Source organism: Melospiza georgiana, chromosome 5 (genome assembly GCF_028018845.1).
Source record: "Melospiza georgiana isolate bMelGeo1 chromosome 5, bMelGeo1.pri, whole genome shotgun sequence".
Classification (NCBI taxonomy): domain Eukaryota; kingdom Metazoa; phylum Chordata; class Aves; order Passeriformes; family Passerellidae; genus Melospiza; species Melospiza georgiana.
In genome coordinates, this window is record NC_080434.1 from 18,590,592 (window position 1) to 18,614,352 (window position 23,761).

At 37.2% G+C, this 23,761-nt stretch overlaps 1 protein-coding gene across 1 annotated transcript in view; it reads right to left on the bottom strand.

The window, feature by feature from the left end:
- The window catches only part of COL25A1 (collagen type XXV alpha 1 chain), a 281,924-nt gene that overhangs the window by 98,935 nt on the left and 159,228 nt on the right, over nt 1–23,761 (bottom strand). Inside the window, 1 exon segment of the mRNA XM_058024669.1 lies at nt 5,728–5,745. Within this exon segment, the coding sequence (XP_057880652.1) occupies nt 5,728–5,745 (18 nt within the window).

Here is a 23,761-nt window from a genome sequence, read left to right on the forward strand (position 1 = left end):
AGAGCATAGTATAAAATTTTAAAAGAATTTCTTTGTTGATGATTGGAAGTTTTACTCTCCTCTGCCTTTTTAAATTATGTGTAGCACTTCCTTAGTGTTGGTACAACAGATAGTTCAGAACAATTTTCCCCTAAATCTCCAATTCTGTGCTCTCTTCTTTACTAACCAAAGAATCCTCTTACTTACACTAGTACTGTCTGCATAGCCAAGAAAACCATTTACTATTCACTGCTCTTCTGGTTTACACATGTGCCCCTAGTCTACCAAAGGAAACTGAAGTGTTTTGTATTTGGAAGTGCTCATTGTTGTTGTAAATGCCTTTTAACAAAATTAACTTCTACTTTATGACATATGAAGCTGAGAAAGCATCACACTTAAAAACAATTAAATGCACAATCTCCTTCTGAGAAGACACATTTCTGGCTTCTTTTGTGCCATAAACACTTATGTATACAGTAAATGAAGTTTTGAGCATGATTTCTTCTCTTAATATTCTTTGATGTGGTTCCTTTTAGCGACTAACATAAAATGAAAAGCCATGAAAATGGCATTTGTTTCTTCTTGTTCACAAATCAATATGGGCTGTTTCCTAAAAAGTTCTCACAATTTCAATGGTGTTCACAAATGCTATTACCATTTAAGAAAGGAAAATGCCAACTAAACTCAAGCTCTGCCTGCTTAAAGACATATGAAACAGTACAAGTTTGTTTATTTATGTGATGCCCTCAGATTAATTTTTGATCTCATAATTTACAGTAAATTGTTATTAGCAGCAAAGGCATAAAGGATTTATCTTTATTATTTGTACAAAGAAAGTAAGGAAAAGACTTTTACAAGTCTACTACCTAATGTTAATAAACTAATTGTTGAAGTTTGACAGCAAAATCTGACCTGCAACTTGTAACTCAAAAGCAGATCAGCATTTGTATAATCAATCTGAGTAATACAATTCTGCAGAAGTTTAAAAAGGAGCATAGGGTACGAGTTTCTAGGAGAAATACCCCACGAGATCATTCTCCACAGTGAGAACAGCTGATGGCCTGGGTACAAGCACTGGGATTCTCCCAGGAACAGTAACTTCTCTGCACTGTGTATCTGAAAGTGAACTATTGCTACAGTCTTTGGCTGATTTTGTCTTTCCTAAGTGAATTTCCTGCCTCCATCCCCCACTCTCCATGGAAGTAAAGAGTCTTGAGATATTCATGACAGGAAACTGCTAGAAAAAAAGGAATGTGGAGTTGACACCTCAATTCATGGTGATCAGAACAAAATAAACATGTCCAACTCTACCAACCTGACAGGCAGAGGCCACTCTGCAGCAATGGTCAACAGGACATTATGTACCTTGCCCATAGCCTAAAAAGCCATGAAAACACACACGATCACTTGATGTTATCAACTGCCCCACTATTGAATGGCATGCACTGAGAGCAATATTGGACAGGTTGTGGAATGCAGATGGCTATCCAAAACTACCAAAACTGAAAGGGAAGCTCAACAGGAATTAAAACACATTTTGTTCATACACCCCCTTTACCATCCTTCCTACTGTCAGATACTCTTTTCTAACATCTAGAAGTGTCCTTACGATCACAGTGCTCTCTAGGAAGTGATAAATATCTTCCCTAAACAGCTGCCTTCCAAATCCACTCAAAACTAGTGTCTATGGCCTGCTATGTTTCTCTGTCCTTTGACAAAAACCAGAAAACTACAAGCTAAAATGGTTCCCACCAGCACTGTTGACAGCACAAGCCAGTAACAGCCAGTTTAACCATGAATCAGAATCTCTGTCATCAGAAATTGAAAATACTGCAGTCACATATCCTGATGCTTGATGGTGAAAAAAAAGACACACATACATTTGTCGCTGGAATTGCTATGGAAACCTTTATCATGCACCAGGCACTGGGAAATTTCAGGCTGTTACTACATCACGTCCATGGATGTGCCACACAAAGGAAAACAAGAATCTCATGAAAACAAGTATCAATCATTAACACTTTGTTCATTTTTAATGCAGACTTGGACAGCTACCAAAGAGAAAGAGAAGCATCTGTGAGGCTGCTGTATGTCAAAGTCCCACACAGAGAGTGCTCATGTGTGCTGACATGAGAGACAAAGCATGTTGGGCTAGAGATGGGCCAGGGAGAGGATACTGCCCCAAAGAAGGAAACAGTTGGCTGGCTGAGACCAAGTCAAGCTAAACACCACCCTACCCCACACTTACAGTCTTTAATAGTTTTAGTTCTGCAAAATTTTTTTAAAGGATTGTTTTTTCTTCCTTCACCATGATATTAAATGCATGGCTTCTACTATTTACATGAACCTTACCTCTGAACAACAAAAAAAAGTTTAAAATAGTCAGCATTCTCTCTTTACCCAGATAGCACATGCATTACAGAACTAACATTAGACTAGAAGCTAAACTTTGTTCTCTGACAAGCAGGAATACTTCTATTATTTAAAAAGAGAAAGTATGGGCAGAATTAGGTTGTATAGATTTACTGCGAGAAGAACCCCTTATGGTTCAAGCTAATCTAAATACATATTTATATTCCAGATAAGAAAAGGCAAGGGGGTTTTTTGGGTCACTCAAGAGTCAGAATTTAATTTCAGCAAAAATATTAAAGATTTTATTACTTGCTCTTCTAAAGAAGAACACAGCTTATATGGTATTTAAAGTAGCTTTCTTTCTAACAGAAAACCAAAATCATAAGAAGAGACTTTATTTTTTTAAAGATTAGGCTAGAAATTCTTTAGTTTTTTATTGTTACTTTTCAGAGATGCAACAAAACCATAAGCTTCTTCTGGAAAAAAAAAAAAAAAAGCTGCCTGTAAGTTGTAATTAAGCTTGTTGTTACTTAAAATGGGAAAATATGAAGCAAAATTATATTGTGAAAAATTATCTTTATCTTGAAGAAAATAAGCAGTAAAAAAATGAAAATGATAGGAGGATGTGCCCAGCAATTAGGTGTGTGTTAGGTGAATACAGTATGTACTTTGTAAAACCATAATGGAAAAAGAACAGAGATTAATAAAACAGCAAGTATAGAAATTATTAGAATTTATCCCTCACCTTAGCATGGACTTGCATGGCTAGGACACCAGAAACTTCCTAAATGCTTCTCCAATCAGCATAAAAATTTTGTTCTTTGAAGCCATGAAGATTTTACTTAGTAACCAAACTGATCAATACTTTAAATTTTGAGTTTCTCAGAGACGCAGTTAAGATCAGAGAAATTGCAGACAATCATAATAGGCTGGAATTTCTGCATTACTTAATTACATGCCAAGGGGTTTTGATTTATTTTATCTGTATGGGAATGAATTCTGTTTTCCCTGGATACTTTTGATTTTTAAAAGTCTTGAGATTTTCAACCACAGCTTCCAATATTTAAAAACTCCACTTTTAATATTTAAAAAATGCTGTTTCACCAAGTTATCTGGATCTGAGTTTCAGTTTAAGGGGATAAACTTCTAAATGTACAGCCTGCCTGTAGTTGCCTGAGAGTTGCAGATGTCAACACTGGCTAGAAAGCAATTCAGCATTCAGAAGGGTTATCTGGTTCAGTAGCTGCCTACAGTCAGAATCTGGAATGAGGAGGTACAAATGTGCACAGCGAGTGTCATGTGAGAGATTCCCTAGGTATCCAAGACAGCTGCCTGTGACTGACAGCTACAACCACAGCCCAGCACAGACTCCAGCCCTACATAAAACAGCCAGTGGCTGAGGCCAGAGACGCTGGATCAATTCACACAGCAACAAATGCCTGAATGCAGACAATGTAACTGGGCCCAACCTGCCATGAGCTGAGCAGGTTTCTAGGTGCACTGAGTATTGGCTTAACCTCCACTGACTGCCAGGCAGCCAGTGAAGGTTAGACACCTCATAGGTCAACACCTACACAACACAAGCTTCTGGGTTTAGGCATCTTAATGTAAAGCTGAACACGACTCTGTTTCATGCCCTTATGTCTTCCTCACCAGTGCTCCCAAAAGAATTATTCCTGGACTCAATCAGCCAGTCAAAATGACTGATTACACACATATCCCCCTGACACAATAAGAGCATCTTGAGCTGAAAAGGAGGAAAAGGCATTATTAAGGATAATGGAACATGTTGCTGAGGACAATGGTGATGACTCAGAGGTGAGCATTTCCACTGGAAGGAATTACTGAAGTTAACAATAAGAATACTCTCTCAAAACAATATGGGGGACATTTTTAGAAGGTTTTTTCTTCAGCTTGCACCTCACTTCTCTTACACCCTGATGAGATTTCTCTGCCTTTCTGCCCTTGAAACAGTGCTGAATGCTGCCATCTCCACGTGGTTCCTTGCCTACAGCTATCCCAGGGCGTTTCACGTAGAGATGTGAGCTCCAAAGACTGAGCAGCTGTTTACAAGCATTAGGCAAGAGACATTCTCTAAGCAACTGAAATATGGAAGGTGAGAGTCCAAACCCAGAAGGAAAGGACACGGGTGGCAGCACAAGTTAACATCAACTGGAGGGCAGCCCACAGGCTCCAGAATCAGCCTCAGGTCTTCAACAGAGCTACTTGTTTAGAGATACAGTGCCACACAGAATTACAGTCTCTCTTCATCAGTACAGAGCCTGAAGATAGCTCTCTGTATAGTCCATACATCAAGAGCCTATTGTGAAATATTAGTGCCATGGGCAGTGGTCATCTCCAGTATGGTATGGATTTCTTACACAGTTCTGTTAAATGGAGCCTGGCACTGCAAGGATACTGTGCATTTAGACCAAGTGATTTAAGGGTTTGTAAATCAATATGTCTTTCAACAGAAAATGATGTTTAGAAACTAAAAAATCTAAAATAAATGCTTGTGTCTCATAATGAAAATCTTTAAAAAATTACCAGTCAATATGGTGGTAAAGCTCTAACTTTCAATTATGATTCTGAAATACAAAAGACTCTTATAGAAATCCTGGTTTGGGCAACTAAATTGTGCTAAGACAGTTCCACAGACCAAAGCTTACTTCCCACAAAGCATACGGAGCATACAAAAAACCTGAGTTTCTCAACTGATTTCACTAAGTATGGCATTGGTAGTGGCTTGGTAATTTATTTGTTTTTCGTATTTCCTTGCTCTTCCATATTTTTATAACACTCAAATAATTCACATTTCATTTTTGCTATATGTAATGTTTCCTTTTTGCTGCTCTATTCCTTCCTTAGAACTGAAGTTAGGTCCCTAGATTTCCACATCTTCAATTACAGCTCACAAACAAAGTTCTACTATTCTTAAATAAAGCAGAACTAATTCAAAGCAGCGTATCTAATTAATCAAAACAGCTAGCAGTGCAATATTTAAAATAACTGAGGGCTGCCTGGATTATAGCAACATTATTAGCATGTGATTAATAAGCAGTTGAAGTATTACATTTGCTACACATTTGCTAAGTTATTTTATCTTCCTTTAAAGTTTGGTGGCAAAGTTTCAAGCCATAGTTTGGAGATTTGCTCTATTCAGTATTATGTTGTTAACCCCACCATCTGGTCAGACAGCTGAGGGAACTTAACCATATGTGGGGGGCATGTTTCTCTCTTGGGAAATATTTTTCTTACAGAATTATGCAATGGTTATCAGTTTCTATCTCACTACAGTAGGATCAAAAAATAAAGTAAAATACTTTGTAGACAACCTGAGCTCAGTGGGCCCTGTATTTAACTGTTACTAATGTAAGAAAATAAGATGTCACTTACTTGAGGACCAGGCTGACCCTGAAAAAAACAAGAAAAACAAAAGATTATGGAAAGTTATGACAAGGATGAACTCTTTAAATAGTAGAAAATAGTTACAGTTCTCTCTAATAAGGAGCTAACAAAATATACAGTGACTGCATTGAAGTCAGATTTTGGACTCTTAAGTTGATATTGAATTTGAGTGTTTTAATTCAAACTGATGAACTTTCTTGCAACAAACTGATTCTAGAAATAAATTACAATAACATATCAAAGCTGCATTTGAGAAACTTCTTATTTTAGATATCATTAACAATTTGGAAATGATAGGAGGACTTAATTGACAGTTCTCAAGCGAGAAAGAAGCCAAAGGTGCTGTGTTGATTCAGAGCAGGTATTATGGGTTGTTTGCTCTTTCATTTCTTTATTATGGCTCCCCTCCATACCTCAAGGAGGTGCTAATTATTTACTACTACTGCTTGTTGAATGAACCAAGTCTCAAAACTGGAGGAACACACTGCTGGACAAACAGCAGTCTTTTTGCCATTGCTACAGGCACCATCATTTTAAGTGAGTATAAACCCCGATTTAAACCAGCAATTGTGGAAGGTCTGAGATGAGCTTTTGTCAGTCAATCCAAGAAGACAGCTGATACATTTCCTCTCTCTTATTATTATATCAACATCCCCTTTAGATCACCCCTGGACAAGTGGAGAGGCACCCTTTGCACTCTGGGGAACTGTATTTCTTCTTGCTGCAAGCCCATACAGAGCAGAATTCCTATCCCTAATTTCCCTACACCAGAAAAGCCAATGAAAGTCATGAATTATTTTAGTGCCCTTAACAGAAATTACTTGCATGAAGCAGAATTATTTTAGCAAACAGTACAGTAGCTGTGACTATAAACAACATGACCCAGACAATGTAAGACAGAGAAAAATAACTTCATATTTCTCCTCAGAGAATTCCTTTAAATGCCTAGGGCTACCTTAGCCTCTGGTGTTCTATGACAACTAAAATAATACTTCAGTTAAACTGAGACTATGTTTCCTTTTGTTGACAAAAACTGAGCATGGAGACTTCTTTTAAATCATATAAAACCACTTCAGCTGGGAGCTACTTTTAAAGAAACTTTTCTGTCTGAATATCAGGAAATACTTTTTTACTGTTAACCAAGCATGGGACCATGGGAGATTGTGGAGTTTCCATTCTTGAAGACACTCAAAAACCATCTAGACATGATCCTGGGCAAACTGCTCGAGACAGCTCTACTCGAGCAGAGAGGTTACACCAGATGACCTCCAGAGGTCCCTTCCAACTTCAACTATCCTGTGATTCTGTGCAATTTTAGATGGGGTGGGAGGCAGAAGCATTTCAACTGGGAACCATTATCAACACAAAAAGCAAATGAAGAAATGCTTTTTATAGTAACTAATAAAACTTCTTGTGCCAATTAAAAACCAAAATAAAATGGTATTTAAATGCACACAAAGGTTTTAAATTATTTTTTTAAATATATGGAATCACATTACAGAGGAATAATAGTAAAATACAAAATTATTGTGGCTATCTAATCTTTACACTGAATGCAGCATAAAGTATTCCTTGTTGGGGATGCTGCAGTTTTCTATTCATTCCTTAGAACAAAACTGCACCATAGAGAATATAAAACCCAAACTTACTGGCTGAGGTTGGCAGTTCAAGTATTAGCTAAAACTTTCTGAGTTGGTGAGCTCGATGAAATTACAGATCATGCTGGGTTAATGAATATGATTGAGACTCTTCAGCACTCATATATTACCTCAATCTTCCCCTCACAGCAGGTTTTAAGCTATTTTATGTTATACCCGATCTTAAAATCATCAGGAATTGCTTATAGATGCAGTACTGGGCAGGCAGTACAATAAAATTGTATAAATTACCTAAACTGAGGTCTGTGCCTGCAAACTTTATACATAGAATTCAGAACACATTTGCTCACAGAAGTATCTAAAGTTGCAATAGATTTTGACCAGATCATTACAGGCTGTCTCCAACATATATATATATATATATATATATATATATATATATATATATATATATATATATATAAGCAAATAAACTGAATATGTGCATATATATTTCAACAATGAGATTTGAAAATTGACTTTCTTTCCTTCATCTAAGACATAGAGGCTGCTAAGGGTCCACATGGTACATGCTATATGTATGATACAAGAGACATACACACATAACACAAACACGTCCTGAATTGAATATGAGGTGAGGTTTGCAGTCATGCTCCCACAAAAGTGTTTTCTACTCTCAACAGCATCATCACTTTGCCTTTCTGGTACTGAGCATTTATAATTCTCTTATTTCAATACAGTCTCCAATACAGAAAAAGCTGGAAAATGAATTTTTATAGGGCAACATTTTTTCAAGTAGACAGAAAACTCTATGAGATATCAGGGAATATAATCGCTGCATTACTCTTTGTTTATATATGCTGGCAATATAAAAATTACCCTGCATTAAGCTATAAATGCAGATGCTGAATACAAAAGTACTCAAAAGCAGAATGATTTTAACCCCTTGGCTGCTAGCTCCTTCAACATGAAAGGAAATTTACATTAGTGAAGGTAATTATTTTCTGGTTTTTACAATGGTTCCTAATCCTTCAATATTTCTGAGAAGTCTTATCTACTCCTTGCCCTACTATCCACTGCAGTTACAGTAGAATTTTCCCTTCTCAAAAGCGATCCACTAAGTGACACTACCCAGAGGGTGCAGCAAGCACTGAATCATGGAACTCATCTCTTCTTACAAAGGTATGGGTAGAAAAGCATCACAACACTGGCATTTTTAATGGTAAAGGGTTATTGTCACACAACAGCAATTCAAAGTGTGGGACACAAAAAAGGGGCTGTTAATTTTAATAATCTCCTTTTGATATGTTGTGAAAGGGTCAGGAATAAAGCTACTGGAGTTACTTTGGTGTTCATTGAAAACCCTCTAACATGAATTCAATCTGATATCATAACTCATTGGAGCAAGCTCAATCTCAATTTATCTGCCTGTGTTCCCAAAATGGCCTCAGGACTGCTGAATTATATCAGTCTGGTTCACTGCTGCATAAATCGCCTCCAGTTCATGTCTCTTGTGGATTAAAATGTTTTAGCTGTAAGTCTTTCTCTAAATTTTAGATAACCAACAGGGAGAAAACACTGTTCAAGACTGAAAAGTCAGCATTACTCTGATTTTTGTCTAATGAATATCTCTTTATTTGAATCTGTTACATACTCTAAAATTGATTCATTTATTCTAGCTACCAACTAATTGCAGTCTTTGCAGGCATTTAGGGATCAGTCCCAGCACCACTGACTGGTTGGGTGCATTTTGGGGGCTGCTGCTTTGAACCCTGGACTATTGCTCATATACTTGATTATCCCAACTGAATGCTGCTTTTTATTTATTTTTTTTTTTTAATCTAAATTACTGCAGTGGGTATAGCTGCATAATATCTCATGGTTTCAGTAAAATCTCCAGAACCATTTTCCCTTCTATATTCCTATTTGCTGGCTTAATACACTATTTGGAGGCAAACAAATGGATTTGGCAACCTATTCTAATTGCCATGATGGAAGGTCTTCTACTGTTGACAGTTAATCCCTTCCTAGAAATTGAAATCAATATTAGCTGCTGATATATAAATTATATTAAAAGAAAAAAAGTCCATGGTGTAACTAAAGTCAACAGGTAAATTATCAATCCCCTAAAAGAGATTAAAGAAAAAGCTTATTGACTGCATTTGCAAGCAAGTTACTTTTACAGACAAGTTACTTAAAAGTAGAAAGAAACCTCAAAGAGCAAAGAAAGAGGAGAAAATGAAAGCTGACACTGCAAGTTAACAATTTGAGCTTGCAAAGGAAATGGAGCTTGTAGTAAGTAAAAGGATAAAAAAGAAAATAGGTATCCAGGGTATCAGTGAAAAGGGGTGCCCTGGGAAGGGAGAAAAGAGAGAGAGTGAAAGGAACAGCAAGAGAAAGTGCCAAAATTGGATTTTCACACCTTTGCCATGGTGTTAATCTTTAAAGAGCTGGGAACATAAACTTCCAGGCTTATACATCTAAACATAGAGCTATACAAATATACACACAAGTACAATCCATTAACAAATGCACTGTATAAATTAAATGTTATTTCTAACTTAATTCAAGCAGCAGACCCCTAATGAATATCTAGAATATCACACAAATGCATTTATTATGTACATGAGGCTGTTTGGATTTAATCAGCCAACACAATCCAGGCACAGAAATTAAAACATAAGAATTTGTGAAAGAAGGAGGAGTCACAGAAATGTAGTCAGAAGTGATATCCTGCTGTTTGAAAGGCACCACCAAACTACCCTTGGACAGAGCACCCAAGGAGGAACATCTGCCTTCCAATCTAATTCAGACAGAAAATGAAAAGTGAAGAGGAAGAGCAGGGCTGACCTCCATTTCCTTGCATAGGCATAAAAGACTGAAGTGGCTTTTCAGCAACCTGTTAAAAATCCATGCTACTGGATTGCTACTGCTATGCTAAGTTATGCTGAAGGAAGCCAGTATTTGACTAATATACATTTCAGCATAAGAAATTACAAAAAGCAAAGAGGGGAATATGTGAGAGACCTAAATTACACTGGTTTTGAACAAATCACCTACCAGCTTTCCATCCATACCAATCGGACCCTGGGATAATCAAAAGTCAAAACAAAATGGAACAGTTAAATCAGAGCAACACTGCAGATGAGGGGAAAACAAAAACAGACTTGGGGAATACTGTGTACTTTAGAAGACGAGTAACTGTGTCAGCAGCTAAATGCAATACGTTTTGAGAATGAAGGCATAGAAAAGAAACAACAAATGAAGCAGACCTAAGGATTAATAAAAACAGCATGGTGGGAAGTAGCCAGGCAATAGCTGATGTTTAACAAAAGACAGGTTCAACATGCAATGAAGGAATTGTTAGTCTGGCAAATCACAGTGGTCCAACATAACCAAACATATGAAATAATGCATCTTGCTTTATTATTTTATTTCTGTTATTTCTTTAAATAACAGAAATCAGCTACTTAGCCGATTTATGTGGTTGCAACATAAAATCTTATAACTAATCTGTATTTAAATTAACATTATAGAAACTATTGTTAATAAGAAACTTTAGCTCACACCATCCGCGTGTATCCCTTAGTATCCGCAGGGATACTAAAGATTTCCACATACATCTTCTCTGAGAAGTCCTGTACCTTACCCCACTTTCTCTTTTTTTCCCTTGGGAAACATGGAATTTTCCTCTCTAGTACTTTGCAAGTTACTTATTTTCTTAAGAGTCCAGAAGTTAGTTGCGGTTATATGAACGCAAATTATACAAAGGATTTAAAGTGGATGTATACTGCTGTAACTGAGTAATTGGTCTTGTATCAACTTCCTTGTTTAGGTGATCAGAGGAGAGAGAAGAGGGCTAAAGAAAGTTGGATTAATTTTAAATGTGATGTTTATTTGCTGTCTCTTCTGACAATGAGCAGTCAGGTTAACTTTCACTGGCAATGGAATAAGAGCAGGCAAAGTATGGCAGCTTTTTCAGCCCTTAAATTAATGTTTTAAGCTGAAATCATGAGCTCTCAGGTGTTTGCCCTATGCAAATGGGACACTATTTTGTGTCTGCTGAAAAGAAGCTTTCGCTTAAATGCATTCAGACTTTCCCCCTGGAGCTTCACAGACACCCTCTTCAGTCTGCCCCTCCTAAACATACAGCCCCTTAGGGCTGACTGCTCACACTGCTACATTTGGATCACTGCTGCTGTGGAGAGAGCACATAACATATTTGCAGGGTTTATGTTGATCTATTTTATCCTTGCTGCATTTAGCCCCCTTCCTAAGTACTGTTTTGGCTTTTGTGCTAACAATCACTGTAAAAGTTCAGACTAATCAGGTCTGCAGGGGTTCTGGTGACTACTTCATCCAGGAGTGTATATTCATACCTTCTATACTATCACTAATACATAATAATATGTACTACATGTAGGTAGACATATATAGAGCTAGTTTCACAAGTTATCAAGAAAACAACAAGCACTATGAAAAACTGCTGCCATATCATCTCTAGTAAGTTCCCTAAGTATCTGTCTTCTCCCACCCTAGATCCTGAACTATGCCAAAAATTCCAGACATACTTAACATGAACAGGGACATCAGTTGGATGCACACATTGTCAAGCTCATTATTTTTGGTACAGTATTGGCTTTGTAAGAAGTCCGTGCACCAACCTACTTGTCAGATCCAATAACAAGTTACTGGGTCTGGGGAGCCCTGTGGGAACAAAATGCCTTACCTCACTTTCCTGCCAGCCCTCGCTGGGATTTCCTGTCACATCATGAGTGGGTGACATGCTGAGAGTGCAAAACAGGTCATCAGTATCCTGGCGGTCTGCATGATCACTGCCTTATTTATGTGCTGACATCCTAGGGAACTTTGTGACTGCTGGGACAACCTACACTATCTTTCAGATGTTATCTCTGATAAGTCCTTCCCTGGTAGCAAGGAAGAAGAAAGCAACACTATCCAGTGGATTAAAATGGTAGAGCTTTTATTACTAGGTTTCCTCTGTGCCTCTTGATTCCACACATGCAGCACATATGTAACACTTACTAATTTTCTCATAATTATTTAGCAAATTTCTAAATACAGTTCTATACACTCCCAAAATTAAGGCATTTCCAAGTTATTAGTTATCCCAGATTTTTTCTAGCACTGGGTACAAGATATTTACCTAGTAATATTTACACACACAGTCTGCTGCAGGTACAGAAACAAAGGCTGAGCTCAACTCTGGCTATGAATAAATTTACTTCTTGAAAACAAGCTAGAGATATAATCAGTAAAACACTCAACAGCAAGGTTGTGGTAAGCACATAAAGTTCCTCTCAGGGCTTCGTGGGACAGCAGATAAGTTTAACTGTTAGGTCCACAGTAAGCTTAGGCCAAAAGATTTAAATACTCTTATGATGAATGAATGCAGACAATGATCATGCAAGTATTTGCAGAAGGAAGGAAGGGGGTTAAACTGGTTTACAGGGACCATTCAACAGCTCTCACACCTGCCTTAGTGATTGTATTGTCAATATAAGCACTGTTTTTAGGGAATGTTTCTTTATCATAGGAAAAAGAAATACTATTTGTGCTTCTTTACAATGGCAGGTGTTTTAAAACTACTATTGGATTTTTGCCTGCTCTTTATCCATGCTACATAGCTCCTGTACTTGAATTAAAGAACTGTATGTAGCATCTTGAAGAGTCTCTGAAAGAAGATGCAGAAATTCCCAGCAGACTGTAGAGAAGCATCTGCTTCTCTACAGGAATAGAAAATAATAGGTATTTCTCCCACGACTCCATTTTTACCAGGGCTATTTGGTCTGACATCTCAAAAGGTCTTCTGGGATTTGCTTTGTAGAATACAGGAAGAAAGCAAAACTGTCTTGAGACACACTGCCTTCCAGAAGAAAAAAATACTGTGAAACAGAATACTATTCCTTCATTATAAAAATACTGACTCTTTAACAGTCAAACAGGCAATTTCTTTCCTTCTTTCCTCAATTACTTCTTTCTAGTGTTAGAAAGAGACAGAAAGCACTTAAAAAAAAAATATAAAAGATTAGAATATCCACAAAAAATACAGGCTTGATGACAAAGATGAGTTGAAATAGTACATGATGTTGCTTCAGGATGCACTGAGAAAAAACCTATATATGACAATATTTATTGAAATTCATTACAAGATTGCACTGGAATTCCAAGTAGTTGTCTTGAAATAAGGAAAATTTAATTTTTTCATTAATTTTTAGAGAAAAAATTCAAGCCAAAGTCTGTCTTTGACTTAACCCTCAATGTCTTCAGAGCCATGCTATGTAGATCAAACTACTTTCTATAACATAACTGCCACTACAGATTAACAAGTAATTTTTGTACCAAATATATGGTCTTCCCTAACACAATCCCTGTAGTGCAGTTTAAAAAATTAGACAAGACAATGAATCATGAAGAACTGGATGACTAGGTTCAGACAACACATGTACACTAAGTATTTTTTCACTTACTGCAGATAGTAAAGATGGTACTAAAAGTGTTTCTTCTGGACTGTGCGTTTCCCCTCTAGGTTTCCACTATCACTTTTAAATGTATGCTAGGGCTGGATGCAGCAACTTTTGCTGGAACAGAGGTAAATTTCTTTGCAGCAGCTCATGTAGGGCTGTGTTTTGTACTTCTGCTGAAAATGGTGTTGATAATATAGAGATGTTTCAGTGAGAGCTGAGCAGTGCTTTTGCAGCAAAGCCTTTTCAGCCTCTCAGCCCACCCCAACAGAGAGAGGAATGGGGATGCACAAGGAGTTGGGAGGAGACACAGCTGGGACAGCTGATCCCAGCTGATTCAAGGGATATTCCACACCACAGTGCATCATGCTCAGAGTATAAAGCCGGAGGTAGAAGGTAGAGAAGGAGGCACAAAAAGGAAGAAAGCTTACATTCACAGTGATGGCCTTTGTCTTCCCAGATAACACTAGGTGTGATGGACCTGTGCTCTCCCAGAGATAACAGAATGCCTGCCCACCCATGGAAAGTAGTGAGTTAATTCCTTGTTTTGCTTGGCTTGTGTGCACACCTTTTACTTTAACTATTAAACTGTCCTTGCCTCAACCTACAGGTTTTCTCACTTTTAGTGTTCCAAATCTCTCCCCCATCCCACCAGGGGAGTTTGAGTGGCCGTGTGGGTGCTGAGTTGCCAGCTGGGTTTAAACCATGACACTATTTACTTACACTCTTACATGCATCTTTTTTTCCCCTCAGAACCCTCAAAAGTTGTTTGTACAGTAGATTTCTTTTTTTTCAAGTAGTACCCAACTATTTACTTAGCACTTAACTACCTGTCTAGTAACCCAATTATGGACAAAGACAACACATGGGAGGTAGGAGAGTATGAGTGGCATTTCAGGCTGGTTTGCACAAAGTAGCTTCCACTCCTCAAGAATACTGAAAATAGGATGTCTCTCAAAGAAAAATATGTTTAGTGCTTCACTAAATCAGCTGTCTTCCATTTAAGCAATATCTTTTTGCTTTTTTGTTACTCTGCAGGTAAAAATTTTAAGGATTTTAGGGTTTTTGTTAGAAAGTGACTGTGTAAGCAGGTGCATCAGAAACCTTTGGAGAGTTTCTGTCAAATAGATGGCAAATGTTATTACTTAAAGTAGATCTAATGTGATAATAATTTCTTCAGAAATTTCTCACTGAAAAAGTAAGAAAATATATCAGATGTTGAAATTTACTGTGCAACAGAAGAATCCTTCAAGCAAAGAAAAAGAAGAAGGTATGGATTATCTTCTTACTCATAACTTCTCCACTCATACTTCAGTGATCTTTTTCAATTAAGGAATACTCAACAGAACACTGAGTTGTGAGTGAGGATAAATAATATGCAGAAAACAGATATGATTCCTTTTTTTGTAAGCTAAAACCCACATTCTATATACAGGTGTTTTTTTTATTTGATCTTTTGTTTGTTTTGATTTGGTTCTTTAGGAAATCAGAAACTCATATCCTGACAAAATTATGTGACTAAATTTTTTCACATTTATAAACTATCTAGTATAAATGCAATTGTTAGATTGTTACTTGCAGGTGCCTGAAAATCTCTCATGTTAATACACACACAATTGAGATTCAGGAGAAAGTACACTTCAGCTTCACAGCAGCTGTATGAGCTGCATGCCAGTTACTATGTCAGACTGAGCTTGAAAATACCTGTGTCAAGGGGAAAAAAAAGAGAATCTGTCCCAAGCTGCAGATTTGCACATCATCCCATCTAGGCTCTGGTGAGGTGAAAGATGACACACTGCCTTTTCAAAACACTCATTTCAATTTTGGATTGATAAAAGTCAAAAAACCACCACTGTCAGGTTTCCTCATCATGATGCTATTAAAATGATTCATTTCTTTCTTTGTTTAAAGGATGTATTTCTTTCTTTTTTCCCCTTTGTTTAATTACAGGCTTACCAAGGATGACTTTACTAGATTTAATACAGTATTCCTAGGAAGGATATATAATTCCTAGCAAGTCTGATGAAATTCCTCTTTAGTGAATTCCTCTTTTGCTTTAGAGCTATGTGAACAATGAACACAGTTAAGATCATCAACAAGCTAAATCTCTTCTACTGATGAAATATTATTGCTTCTTTTTCAACGACTGAAAATGATTACTGTTAAGATCAGTGGGACACAACAGTCCAGGCACAGAAGTCACTTGCTCCATGTGTGGGAAAAGAAAAGTGCACTAAATCATCCTGCAACAAGTCTCTCTGCCCAGCAGTCAGGTAATTACTGAGAAAAACTCCAACCAAACAAAAAAAAAAAAAATCCAGATCGTTTGGGCAGGAGAAAAATTTACTGCAAAAAGAACAGACTAAAAGAGTACAAGAAAGATGAGATGAGCCTCTCCAAAACCCCTGTACTGCAAAAATAAAAATTACTGACAATGACAAATGAAGCACTACAAGGCTCTTTCAACAAAGCCAACTTCAGAGTTTCCAGAATTCTTCCCTCAAGCAGTTTGTATCAGTTACTACCTGAGACATAAAATTCAGCTAGATGGATCATCACCTGGAGATTGCAAAGTATAACTGTGTTCTGAGGTAGAGATGTAGAGGTCTAAATGAAATTAGTTTCTTTAAAAACAAAATCAACAGTGCTGCTTGATTTTCTTGATCAGAAACTTATGTATCTCCATCCTAACTACTAGAGGCTTGATCACATTCAGCCTTCAGAAACACCTTGTTTTTTCCTAGACTCATTCAAAACACTGGTGCAAAATGAATCATCCGAGATCTGAACTGCAAACCCTCCTGAAAACACGTCACTGATTTCATTCTCATGGAAAGGCTTTCTTAATACCTTGATAGAACTATCCTGCAATCCCACCCATTTCTCACTTGTTTGCAAGCCATGTATCAACACTCTCATGTAAAAAACTCCTACAAGATCGCTTTTATCAAACCAACAAGTTTCCCTAAGCATACCATGGGCAGCACAGAAGAGTCCTGGAAGCCACGTCCTGATAAAACCGGGAGAATGATGAACTGCAGCACCACGACTAAGGCTCCATCAACCAGAAAAGTTACACCATGCTGAAACTAGGTTCTAAGTATTACACTTCAATTCCTGAACATAACCAGAAGTTATTCAAATTTACATTTTAATCCACCTGCCAAGTGCAGGGCCTTTAGTGCAGAGAAATATGCAGCATGCACATGTAAAGCAATATGCCAATGTTAATAGTTATCTGCTGAGGAAAAGTGGCAGCTAACACATATTTTGCTGATCTTGTGATGTGAAAGAAGATGTTTGCTTTTTCCATATTTTTAGGTACTTTGAATTAAAAGAAACAAATGGACACGTGACCTGAAGCCATGAATTTCATTAAGTGACTCTAGTGTCCATATTAACCTAAATTAGGTGATGGAAATTATCAATAATGGAGTAAGATGAAAGATGAGGAACAGTTTTAAATATTCCAAAGTAAACCAGAAGTGCCAGGTACCATTCCCTAAACTTCTTGAAGCAACATAACTCTACACTGCAAGACTCTCAGCTGAGAGCCCTACCTGCAGTCTGAATACTCTTAATAGCTCATTGGCAATTATAAGATAGACTGGCTATGTCTAGAAGTAAGCAAGTTAAAGAACAAAAGAAATTGTTCAGAGTTTGGCTATTCAGGGAGTGGCTGAACTGCAAAAATGCTCCGCATATGGTAACAATAAGGGAGCACAAAGAGTTCTGTGCAAGAAAAATTATAGCCACAGCTTTACAAAAGCATGTTTCACAGATGAAAAACAATTGCCAAGATACTTTTTATTTCTATAGTTTATGCAGGAGATCTGAAAGGCAGTTTCTTGTGGTGCAGATGCATTTTTTGAGTATCTCAGCACTATGGCTGCTCTTGCTGCTGAAATTCATATGTATAAGAATCATGAGAAAGAGCTGGACAGATCCAAGCTGGAAGGAACTTTGTCTCCTCAAACACTGTGGGTGGACATGCTTCTGCTTATCATGGCCAACACTGTAGCTGTTGCAAGTATATATTAAACAAGGGGCCCTATATGAGTGTGAATCCCAAATGGTGGAGTTCCTCTGTTGTCTTCATACATCAGACTAGCAAGAAGATTATTTCCAGACAGTTTTCCTCCTTGTAGCCTAAGCCTCTTACCAGCATCTACTACATTCATACAGTCATATCTGTATGACAAATTACTGCAGAGGGAAACTACTGTTGACCCCAGAAAGAGTAAGAGCGACATAGTTCAAGCCATGGTAAAGAATGGAGCCAAAATGCTTCACCCATCCATAATCCATTGAAACAGTCCAGTGAAGTTTTGCAGAACTGTGTGTTTCTGTAAAAATACTCAGTTATGCTACTGAATTCCAGCATAGCTTAACAAGTACTTGAACATGGAAAACATTCACACAGACCAGAGAGAAAACTCCTACATTCTACCAAAAACTTCTCTTTCACCCAAAGAAATTGAAACTCATGTATTGTAAATAGAAAGCACATGGCTAATTCATCAATGCCAACATCACTGGGTGATTGTATTTGATGTGGCTGGTGCCATGTTGATGAGAAAACAATAAATTGTGAAAAATGTCACTTCTCAAAAATTAGCTGGCTAGCCTTCAGTAGGAGATAGATTGTTGTAACAGCTGTGGTATGGTGACTTTGATGAATTAGATTTTTGTTCCTCTGGAATAATTCTGAAGAATGCGTCTCCTCACACCACCATGGAAGCAAATTCATTTGCTTACTGAAACCGTCTTAAATAACAATCTTTCTTACTACCTGTGTTTTGATGGCTTTAGAGAATGTGGAAAAAAAAATCCCTTTCACTTCTTTCAGTCAACCTGTTTTTTAGCTCCTACATATCTTTTCTTTTTAGGGGGAATAAGGTCTATTAAGGAAAAATAAAAATATTGTGGGTACTAACACAGTATTATATGAATGTAACCTTCAGAGACCAATTTTTTCACCTTGCCTCAGTGGAAAGATCAGCTTTTGAAGATTGACAAACTCAGGAGCAGGAACATGAAACAACTTTTGCTCCATTAGCACCAAAGAATCCTACCATCATGCTCCTTTTATCTGCCTATAGAGGCAAATATTCTGAATGAGTTCCTCAGGGAATTAAGAAAAAATATATCTGCCACAGACAATTCTCATTTGAGTTGCAATGAAGAACATCAACTGCGGTGGATACATCTCTATAAAAGAGAGCAGTTACAACAAAGGGTTTAGAAGAGAACAAAAATAATAGCCAAGATGCTGAAGCATTTGAAATGGAAATAAATTCACCAAAGATAAAACCCCAATGTCTTTCAACTATCATGAGGTTGAAGAAAGATTTGTTTGAAGAATTCCAGGATAAGGGAAAAAAGCTTGTGCAGATACACTACATTAAAACTTAAAACTGCAAAGCAGGTGCTTTCAGCTATGGACTGCCATATGTGGTCAAATACTGAAAAATAAAATTCCCTACATGCAAGTCTATTCAGATACTTCTGGCATTTGCCTATGAGATTTAAAAGGCACAAATATTCATGCAGCTAATGTAAAGACACTCCAGTTGTTCTAACTGCATTATACCTAAATCACTTGTTAATGGTTGGTGCTGTATACAACCTATGCCACCTCCAAAATAACTTGGAATCAGTAAATTCTCAAAAAGCATAAAGCATCATGGAAAAAACCATAGGAAGCACACTTACAAAGATTATTCCAATCACAGAAATAAAGCAGAATTCAGGGATGCAATACAGAATTTTTTCACTCTTTCTTCAGAAAAAATTCCCTATATATTTTTTAATGATGCACCACCTGTTCTATTTCCCCAGTTTAACAAGGAAAGAGGGATGTAGCAAAGAAAAGAATTTGCAAGAAACGATTATGTCTGGTTCTTGAAAAAAGAAATTTCACACAAATCACCATCAGTTTCCATAAGGAACTTCTATTACTGTGACTTTGAAAACAAAATCATTAAGCCCGTGAAGTGCTCAGACAGGCATGCAGCAGCTTTATTTCCAAGTTTGTGCTTTTATTAGATATATTAACTGGGGAGCTGCACAGTACCTCACTTACCATCTTAGTACCCTGTGCCATCAATCTAAGACCTCAGTCCTAATGGCCTGCCACACAAAACACTGGACTAGTTGGATTCTAACTTCCCTTTAAACTCCAAGTACAGCCTCATTGCACAAAGAGAAATCTTCCTTCCTTCCTCGACAAGTGCTCCACAGAAACAAGCAAATTCAACCAACAAAACATTTAACCAGGGAAGCAAAAGTTCCTGAAATCTGACGTACAACATAACAGGGTCTACCCCCCAGCCAAGAAAACTTTAAAATCCAAGTATGTTATACCTTTGCCTTTCTGAGCCATACTCCAGCAAGTCATACACTCCTATCAGCTATTTCCTAGTTTCAGTCAAATTATGCAAGTTAAAATGAAGTCCACCAGAGCTGAGCAGGTGAATCCAAAGGCAGAGTGTATTTCAATGTAACAACTTAAAATCTCCAAGCATTTACCAAACTCATTAGTTTATTTAAATTCGTTACTTTCTTCTGACATAACTGGTTTTCAAGACTATAAAAGGATTTTGGAAGAAGCTGATGATAGCATTAAAAAAAAAAAAAAAGGTTCTTCACATTCCCATCTAGGGAGAAAAAAATTTGGACATGATGGCAATACCAGATTATACTTAACATGCCCTAAGGGCAGAGACCTAGTATTCAGAGTGGATTAGAAAAAATCAGGATAATTGATCCACACAGCTGGAAGTGGAAATGTTGAGGTAATTTTCTCTTCGGAGACTGGCTAATCAGTCAGAGTACCTGAACGAAAACCACAGGCCTGACTTGTGCCTTTTTCCTGTTAAAAAAGGAAGCTACAGTTGCACTTTCTCAATGAGTAGGAATGCAAACAATACATTCTGCATAACAAAAGTTACTGAACTGGTGCATGCTACTCTTGGTTCTTTTGGAGTACTTTCTTTCAATGTTCCCTCTCACCCATAAAAAAAACTGTACCATTATTAATATCAACCTGTGAAACTAAAGTAGCAAACTAAGATCACTCCAATTGCTGGAATCCATAATCTCAGTGTACATACCTAATACTACTGACTTAAAACAGAGCTTAAGTCCAGTATAGTGATACAACTCCTGTTTCACAAAAGTCTGTGTACAGAGAAGTAGAAGAATCTACCCTTAAAATTTGGCTTTTCTTAGCTGTAATTGATCTATAAAATGAAGAACTGTTACAGAGAAATAGTGCAACTTCTGAAAATTTCTAAATTTTCCCTAGGCTTATTCACTTGCTAGAATTTCAGCCTTCCAACAACACCAGATTATTTTCGTTAGAATATCATGCTGAAGAAAGAAACTGATTTCTACATCAAACTCATGAGTGCTCATGCCCATGACAGTTTTTCATGAGTCAAAGCAGCAAAGAGCTAAATTCCTCTCATTTACACTGGGAGCTGCCATCATGAAAATGTACAAAATAATCTAAAAAGAATTTTTAACTCAATAGTTCTCTGTTAGATTGTCAGTACTTTATAGTACTTTTTCAATACTAGCAAAAATAATGAATCTTAACTGCTTTACCTAAAGCTAAACTGGCTGGGCAGGGAGAGGGAACCAACAAAACATAAACAACAACAAAAAAATATCTCAAAACCATTTTCTGAGGGTGAATTATGATCTGTATCCTACACAGTCATGGAAAAACCTTCCAACTGATATTTTATACTGCTTGTATGCATCCTTCCTTCCAAACAACTGTGTTTGCTTTTAGAAATGTCTTTAACTAATCTTGATTTCAACAGGCACAGCTAGAAAGGTGAAAAAATGACAGTAAGAACAGTCCAAAAAACAGCCTAGAATTTTCCTGTAGTTCAAGAGGCAAAGTTACACCCTAAATATGCCCATCTCAAGATACCCATAATGGAGGAAAAAGTACTTAAAGGCATTGATCTACCAGCTAACTCCTGGCCTTGAAAAAGGAATCCAAACCTACAGAGCTGAAAACCCTATTAAGCATGACAAACACTAGGCCAAATAATTTTTGTGTGATTACTGAGTGATGCTGTCCAGTGTGGGGCCCAGTAGAGGTGTATCAGAGAATGATTTGATTCCCAGTAGGGAAGTAGTTCCTCACTCAGCTTTTAAAGAAGAGCCAGTTCAGGTGACTGCCTGCTCCAGATGTTCCTCTCTTCATATCGCCTCTCTCTTAAATGGAATCTGAACACTGACTGCAGGGGGAAGCAGAAATGCTTCAAGGAAAAACTTCCCCTGCACTTTCTGGAAATCACAGAATCCAACCACCTACTCTAGTAAGTCAGGAACAAGTTTCCACAACGAAATTTTACACCTCTTGACCTCAGCTAGGATTAACAATGCACTTAAACTCCCACATAGGATTAGTCATCTGGGAGCTGTATGGGTAATACAGTTTTACACATCATTCAGAGTATCATAAATCAAAATTAAAAATCCAGCATGAAAGAAAATCTCAGAATCATCTGTGTAACCCCCCCTTCCAGGAAAGGAACTGATGACTTAAGAATTCCTAAATGGTAGTTTGGATTTTCCTTCACATTTATGACAGATGCAATCTCAATCATAGTATCATTTAGGTTGAAAAAGACCATCAAGCCCAACAATTAAGTAATTAAATACAGGATTTCTACTCTAATTGATTTAACCTTGTCTTTGAATTTCTAAGCTTCTTGTGAGAAAGTGACAGTTCAGACAAATTCCAAGAGGCATTTTTAATCACCACTGGTTAATCACTCTACATCCACATGCAACTGTCAAACACAAATAGAAAAATGAAACATAGAATTAAAAATCATTTGGAACACAAAATTTTGCTCCAAGGGAGTTTATTTCATAAATAAAGCTTGTTCTGCTACACCAGAGAGCTACATCGTGCACTGGGAGGAAATGACTGGAAAATTTCAAGTGGCAGGCCTGACGAAAAGCAAGTATGAATGATGGTAGGTACAGTTCGAGAATTAATTAAGCCTATCAAAGCATAAATGTGAAGATGTTAACCACAGCCTTCTGCATGGCACCTGCTAAGCTGCCAAACTGAACTCAGTGGAGTAGTCCAGAGAGACCAGAAATGTATGTATGCTGTCAAAAAAATGACAAACAAGCTTAATTCCTTTCTCTGCCTACACATGCTTTATTATGAAAGAGAAGAGGGAAATTTCTAAGTCTGCAGAGGAAAGCACTGAAAAAATACAATTAATTCTTAAATTACATCTACCCCCTATCTACCATCAGCTATAAATCTTTATTTATCTGATAGATATATGGGTTTGTGTCATTTTGAATTGACGTCAGCTGTGAATCAAAACTGTACTGACTCACACCAGCCTTCAGTATCCTAGCATTTTGTGCTCAGTTTTTAATCACACACTGACATCTAGAAAGTCCCATGCAGAGATATGGATTTTTAAAGTACCAGAGTCCATGCATCTGAGATGGAAACTGCCACTTCAAAGAGGGTCTTGGTGGATCCAGTATATGGCAACAATTGTCTATATTACTAATAATTTACTGAGGTTGTTTATTATAATGCTGTTTCAATTTTCTATTGTTTTTTGACACCTTTATTTGTAATGCTATGCATGAAATGGGCTCGAATAATTTAGGAAGTTCAATGCATTAAAAGCAGGACAGACTATGTAGGCAGGCGTTTATTGCAGCACAAAAATTTTTCTTAAATCCTCCATGTGGACTTTCTCCTTTAGCTTATCTATGGCAATTTATTTTTATAATTTTCAGTGAAGAAATGGGTAGAGATATCTTTTTATATTACTGGCTTTTGCAGATGAGGAAGTTGTTCCTTCACTATCATAGTCACAGAAAAGGAATAGCTTGGGGCTCTCTGAGTTTCCTCCAGGGAGTTGCAGAAATAAACAC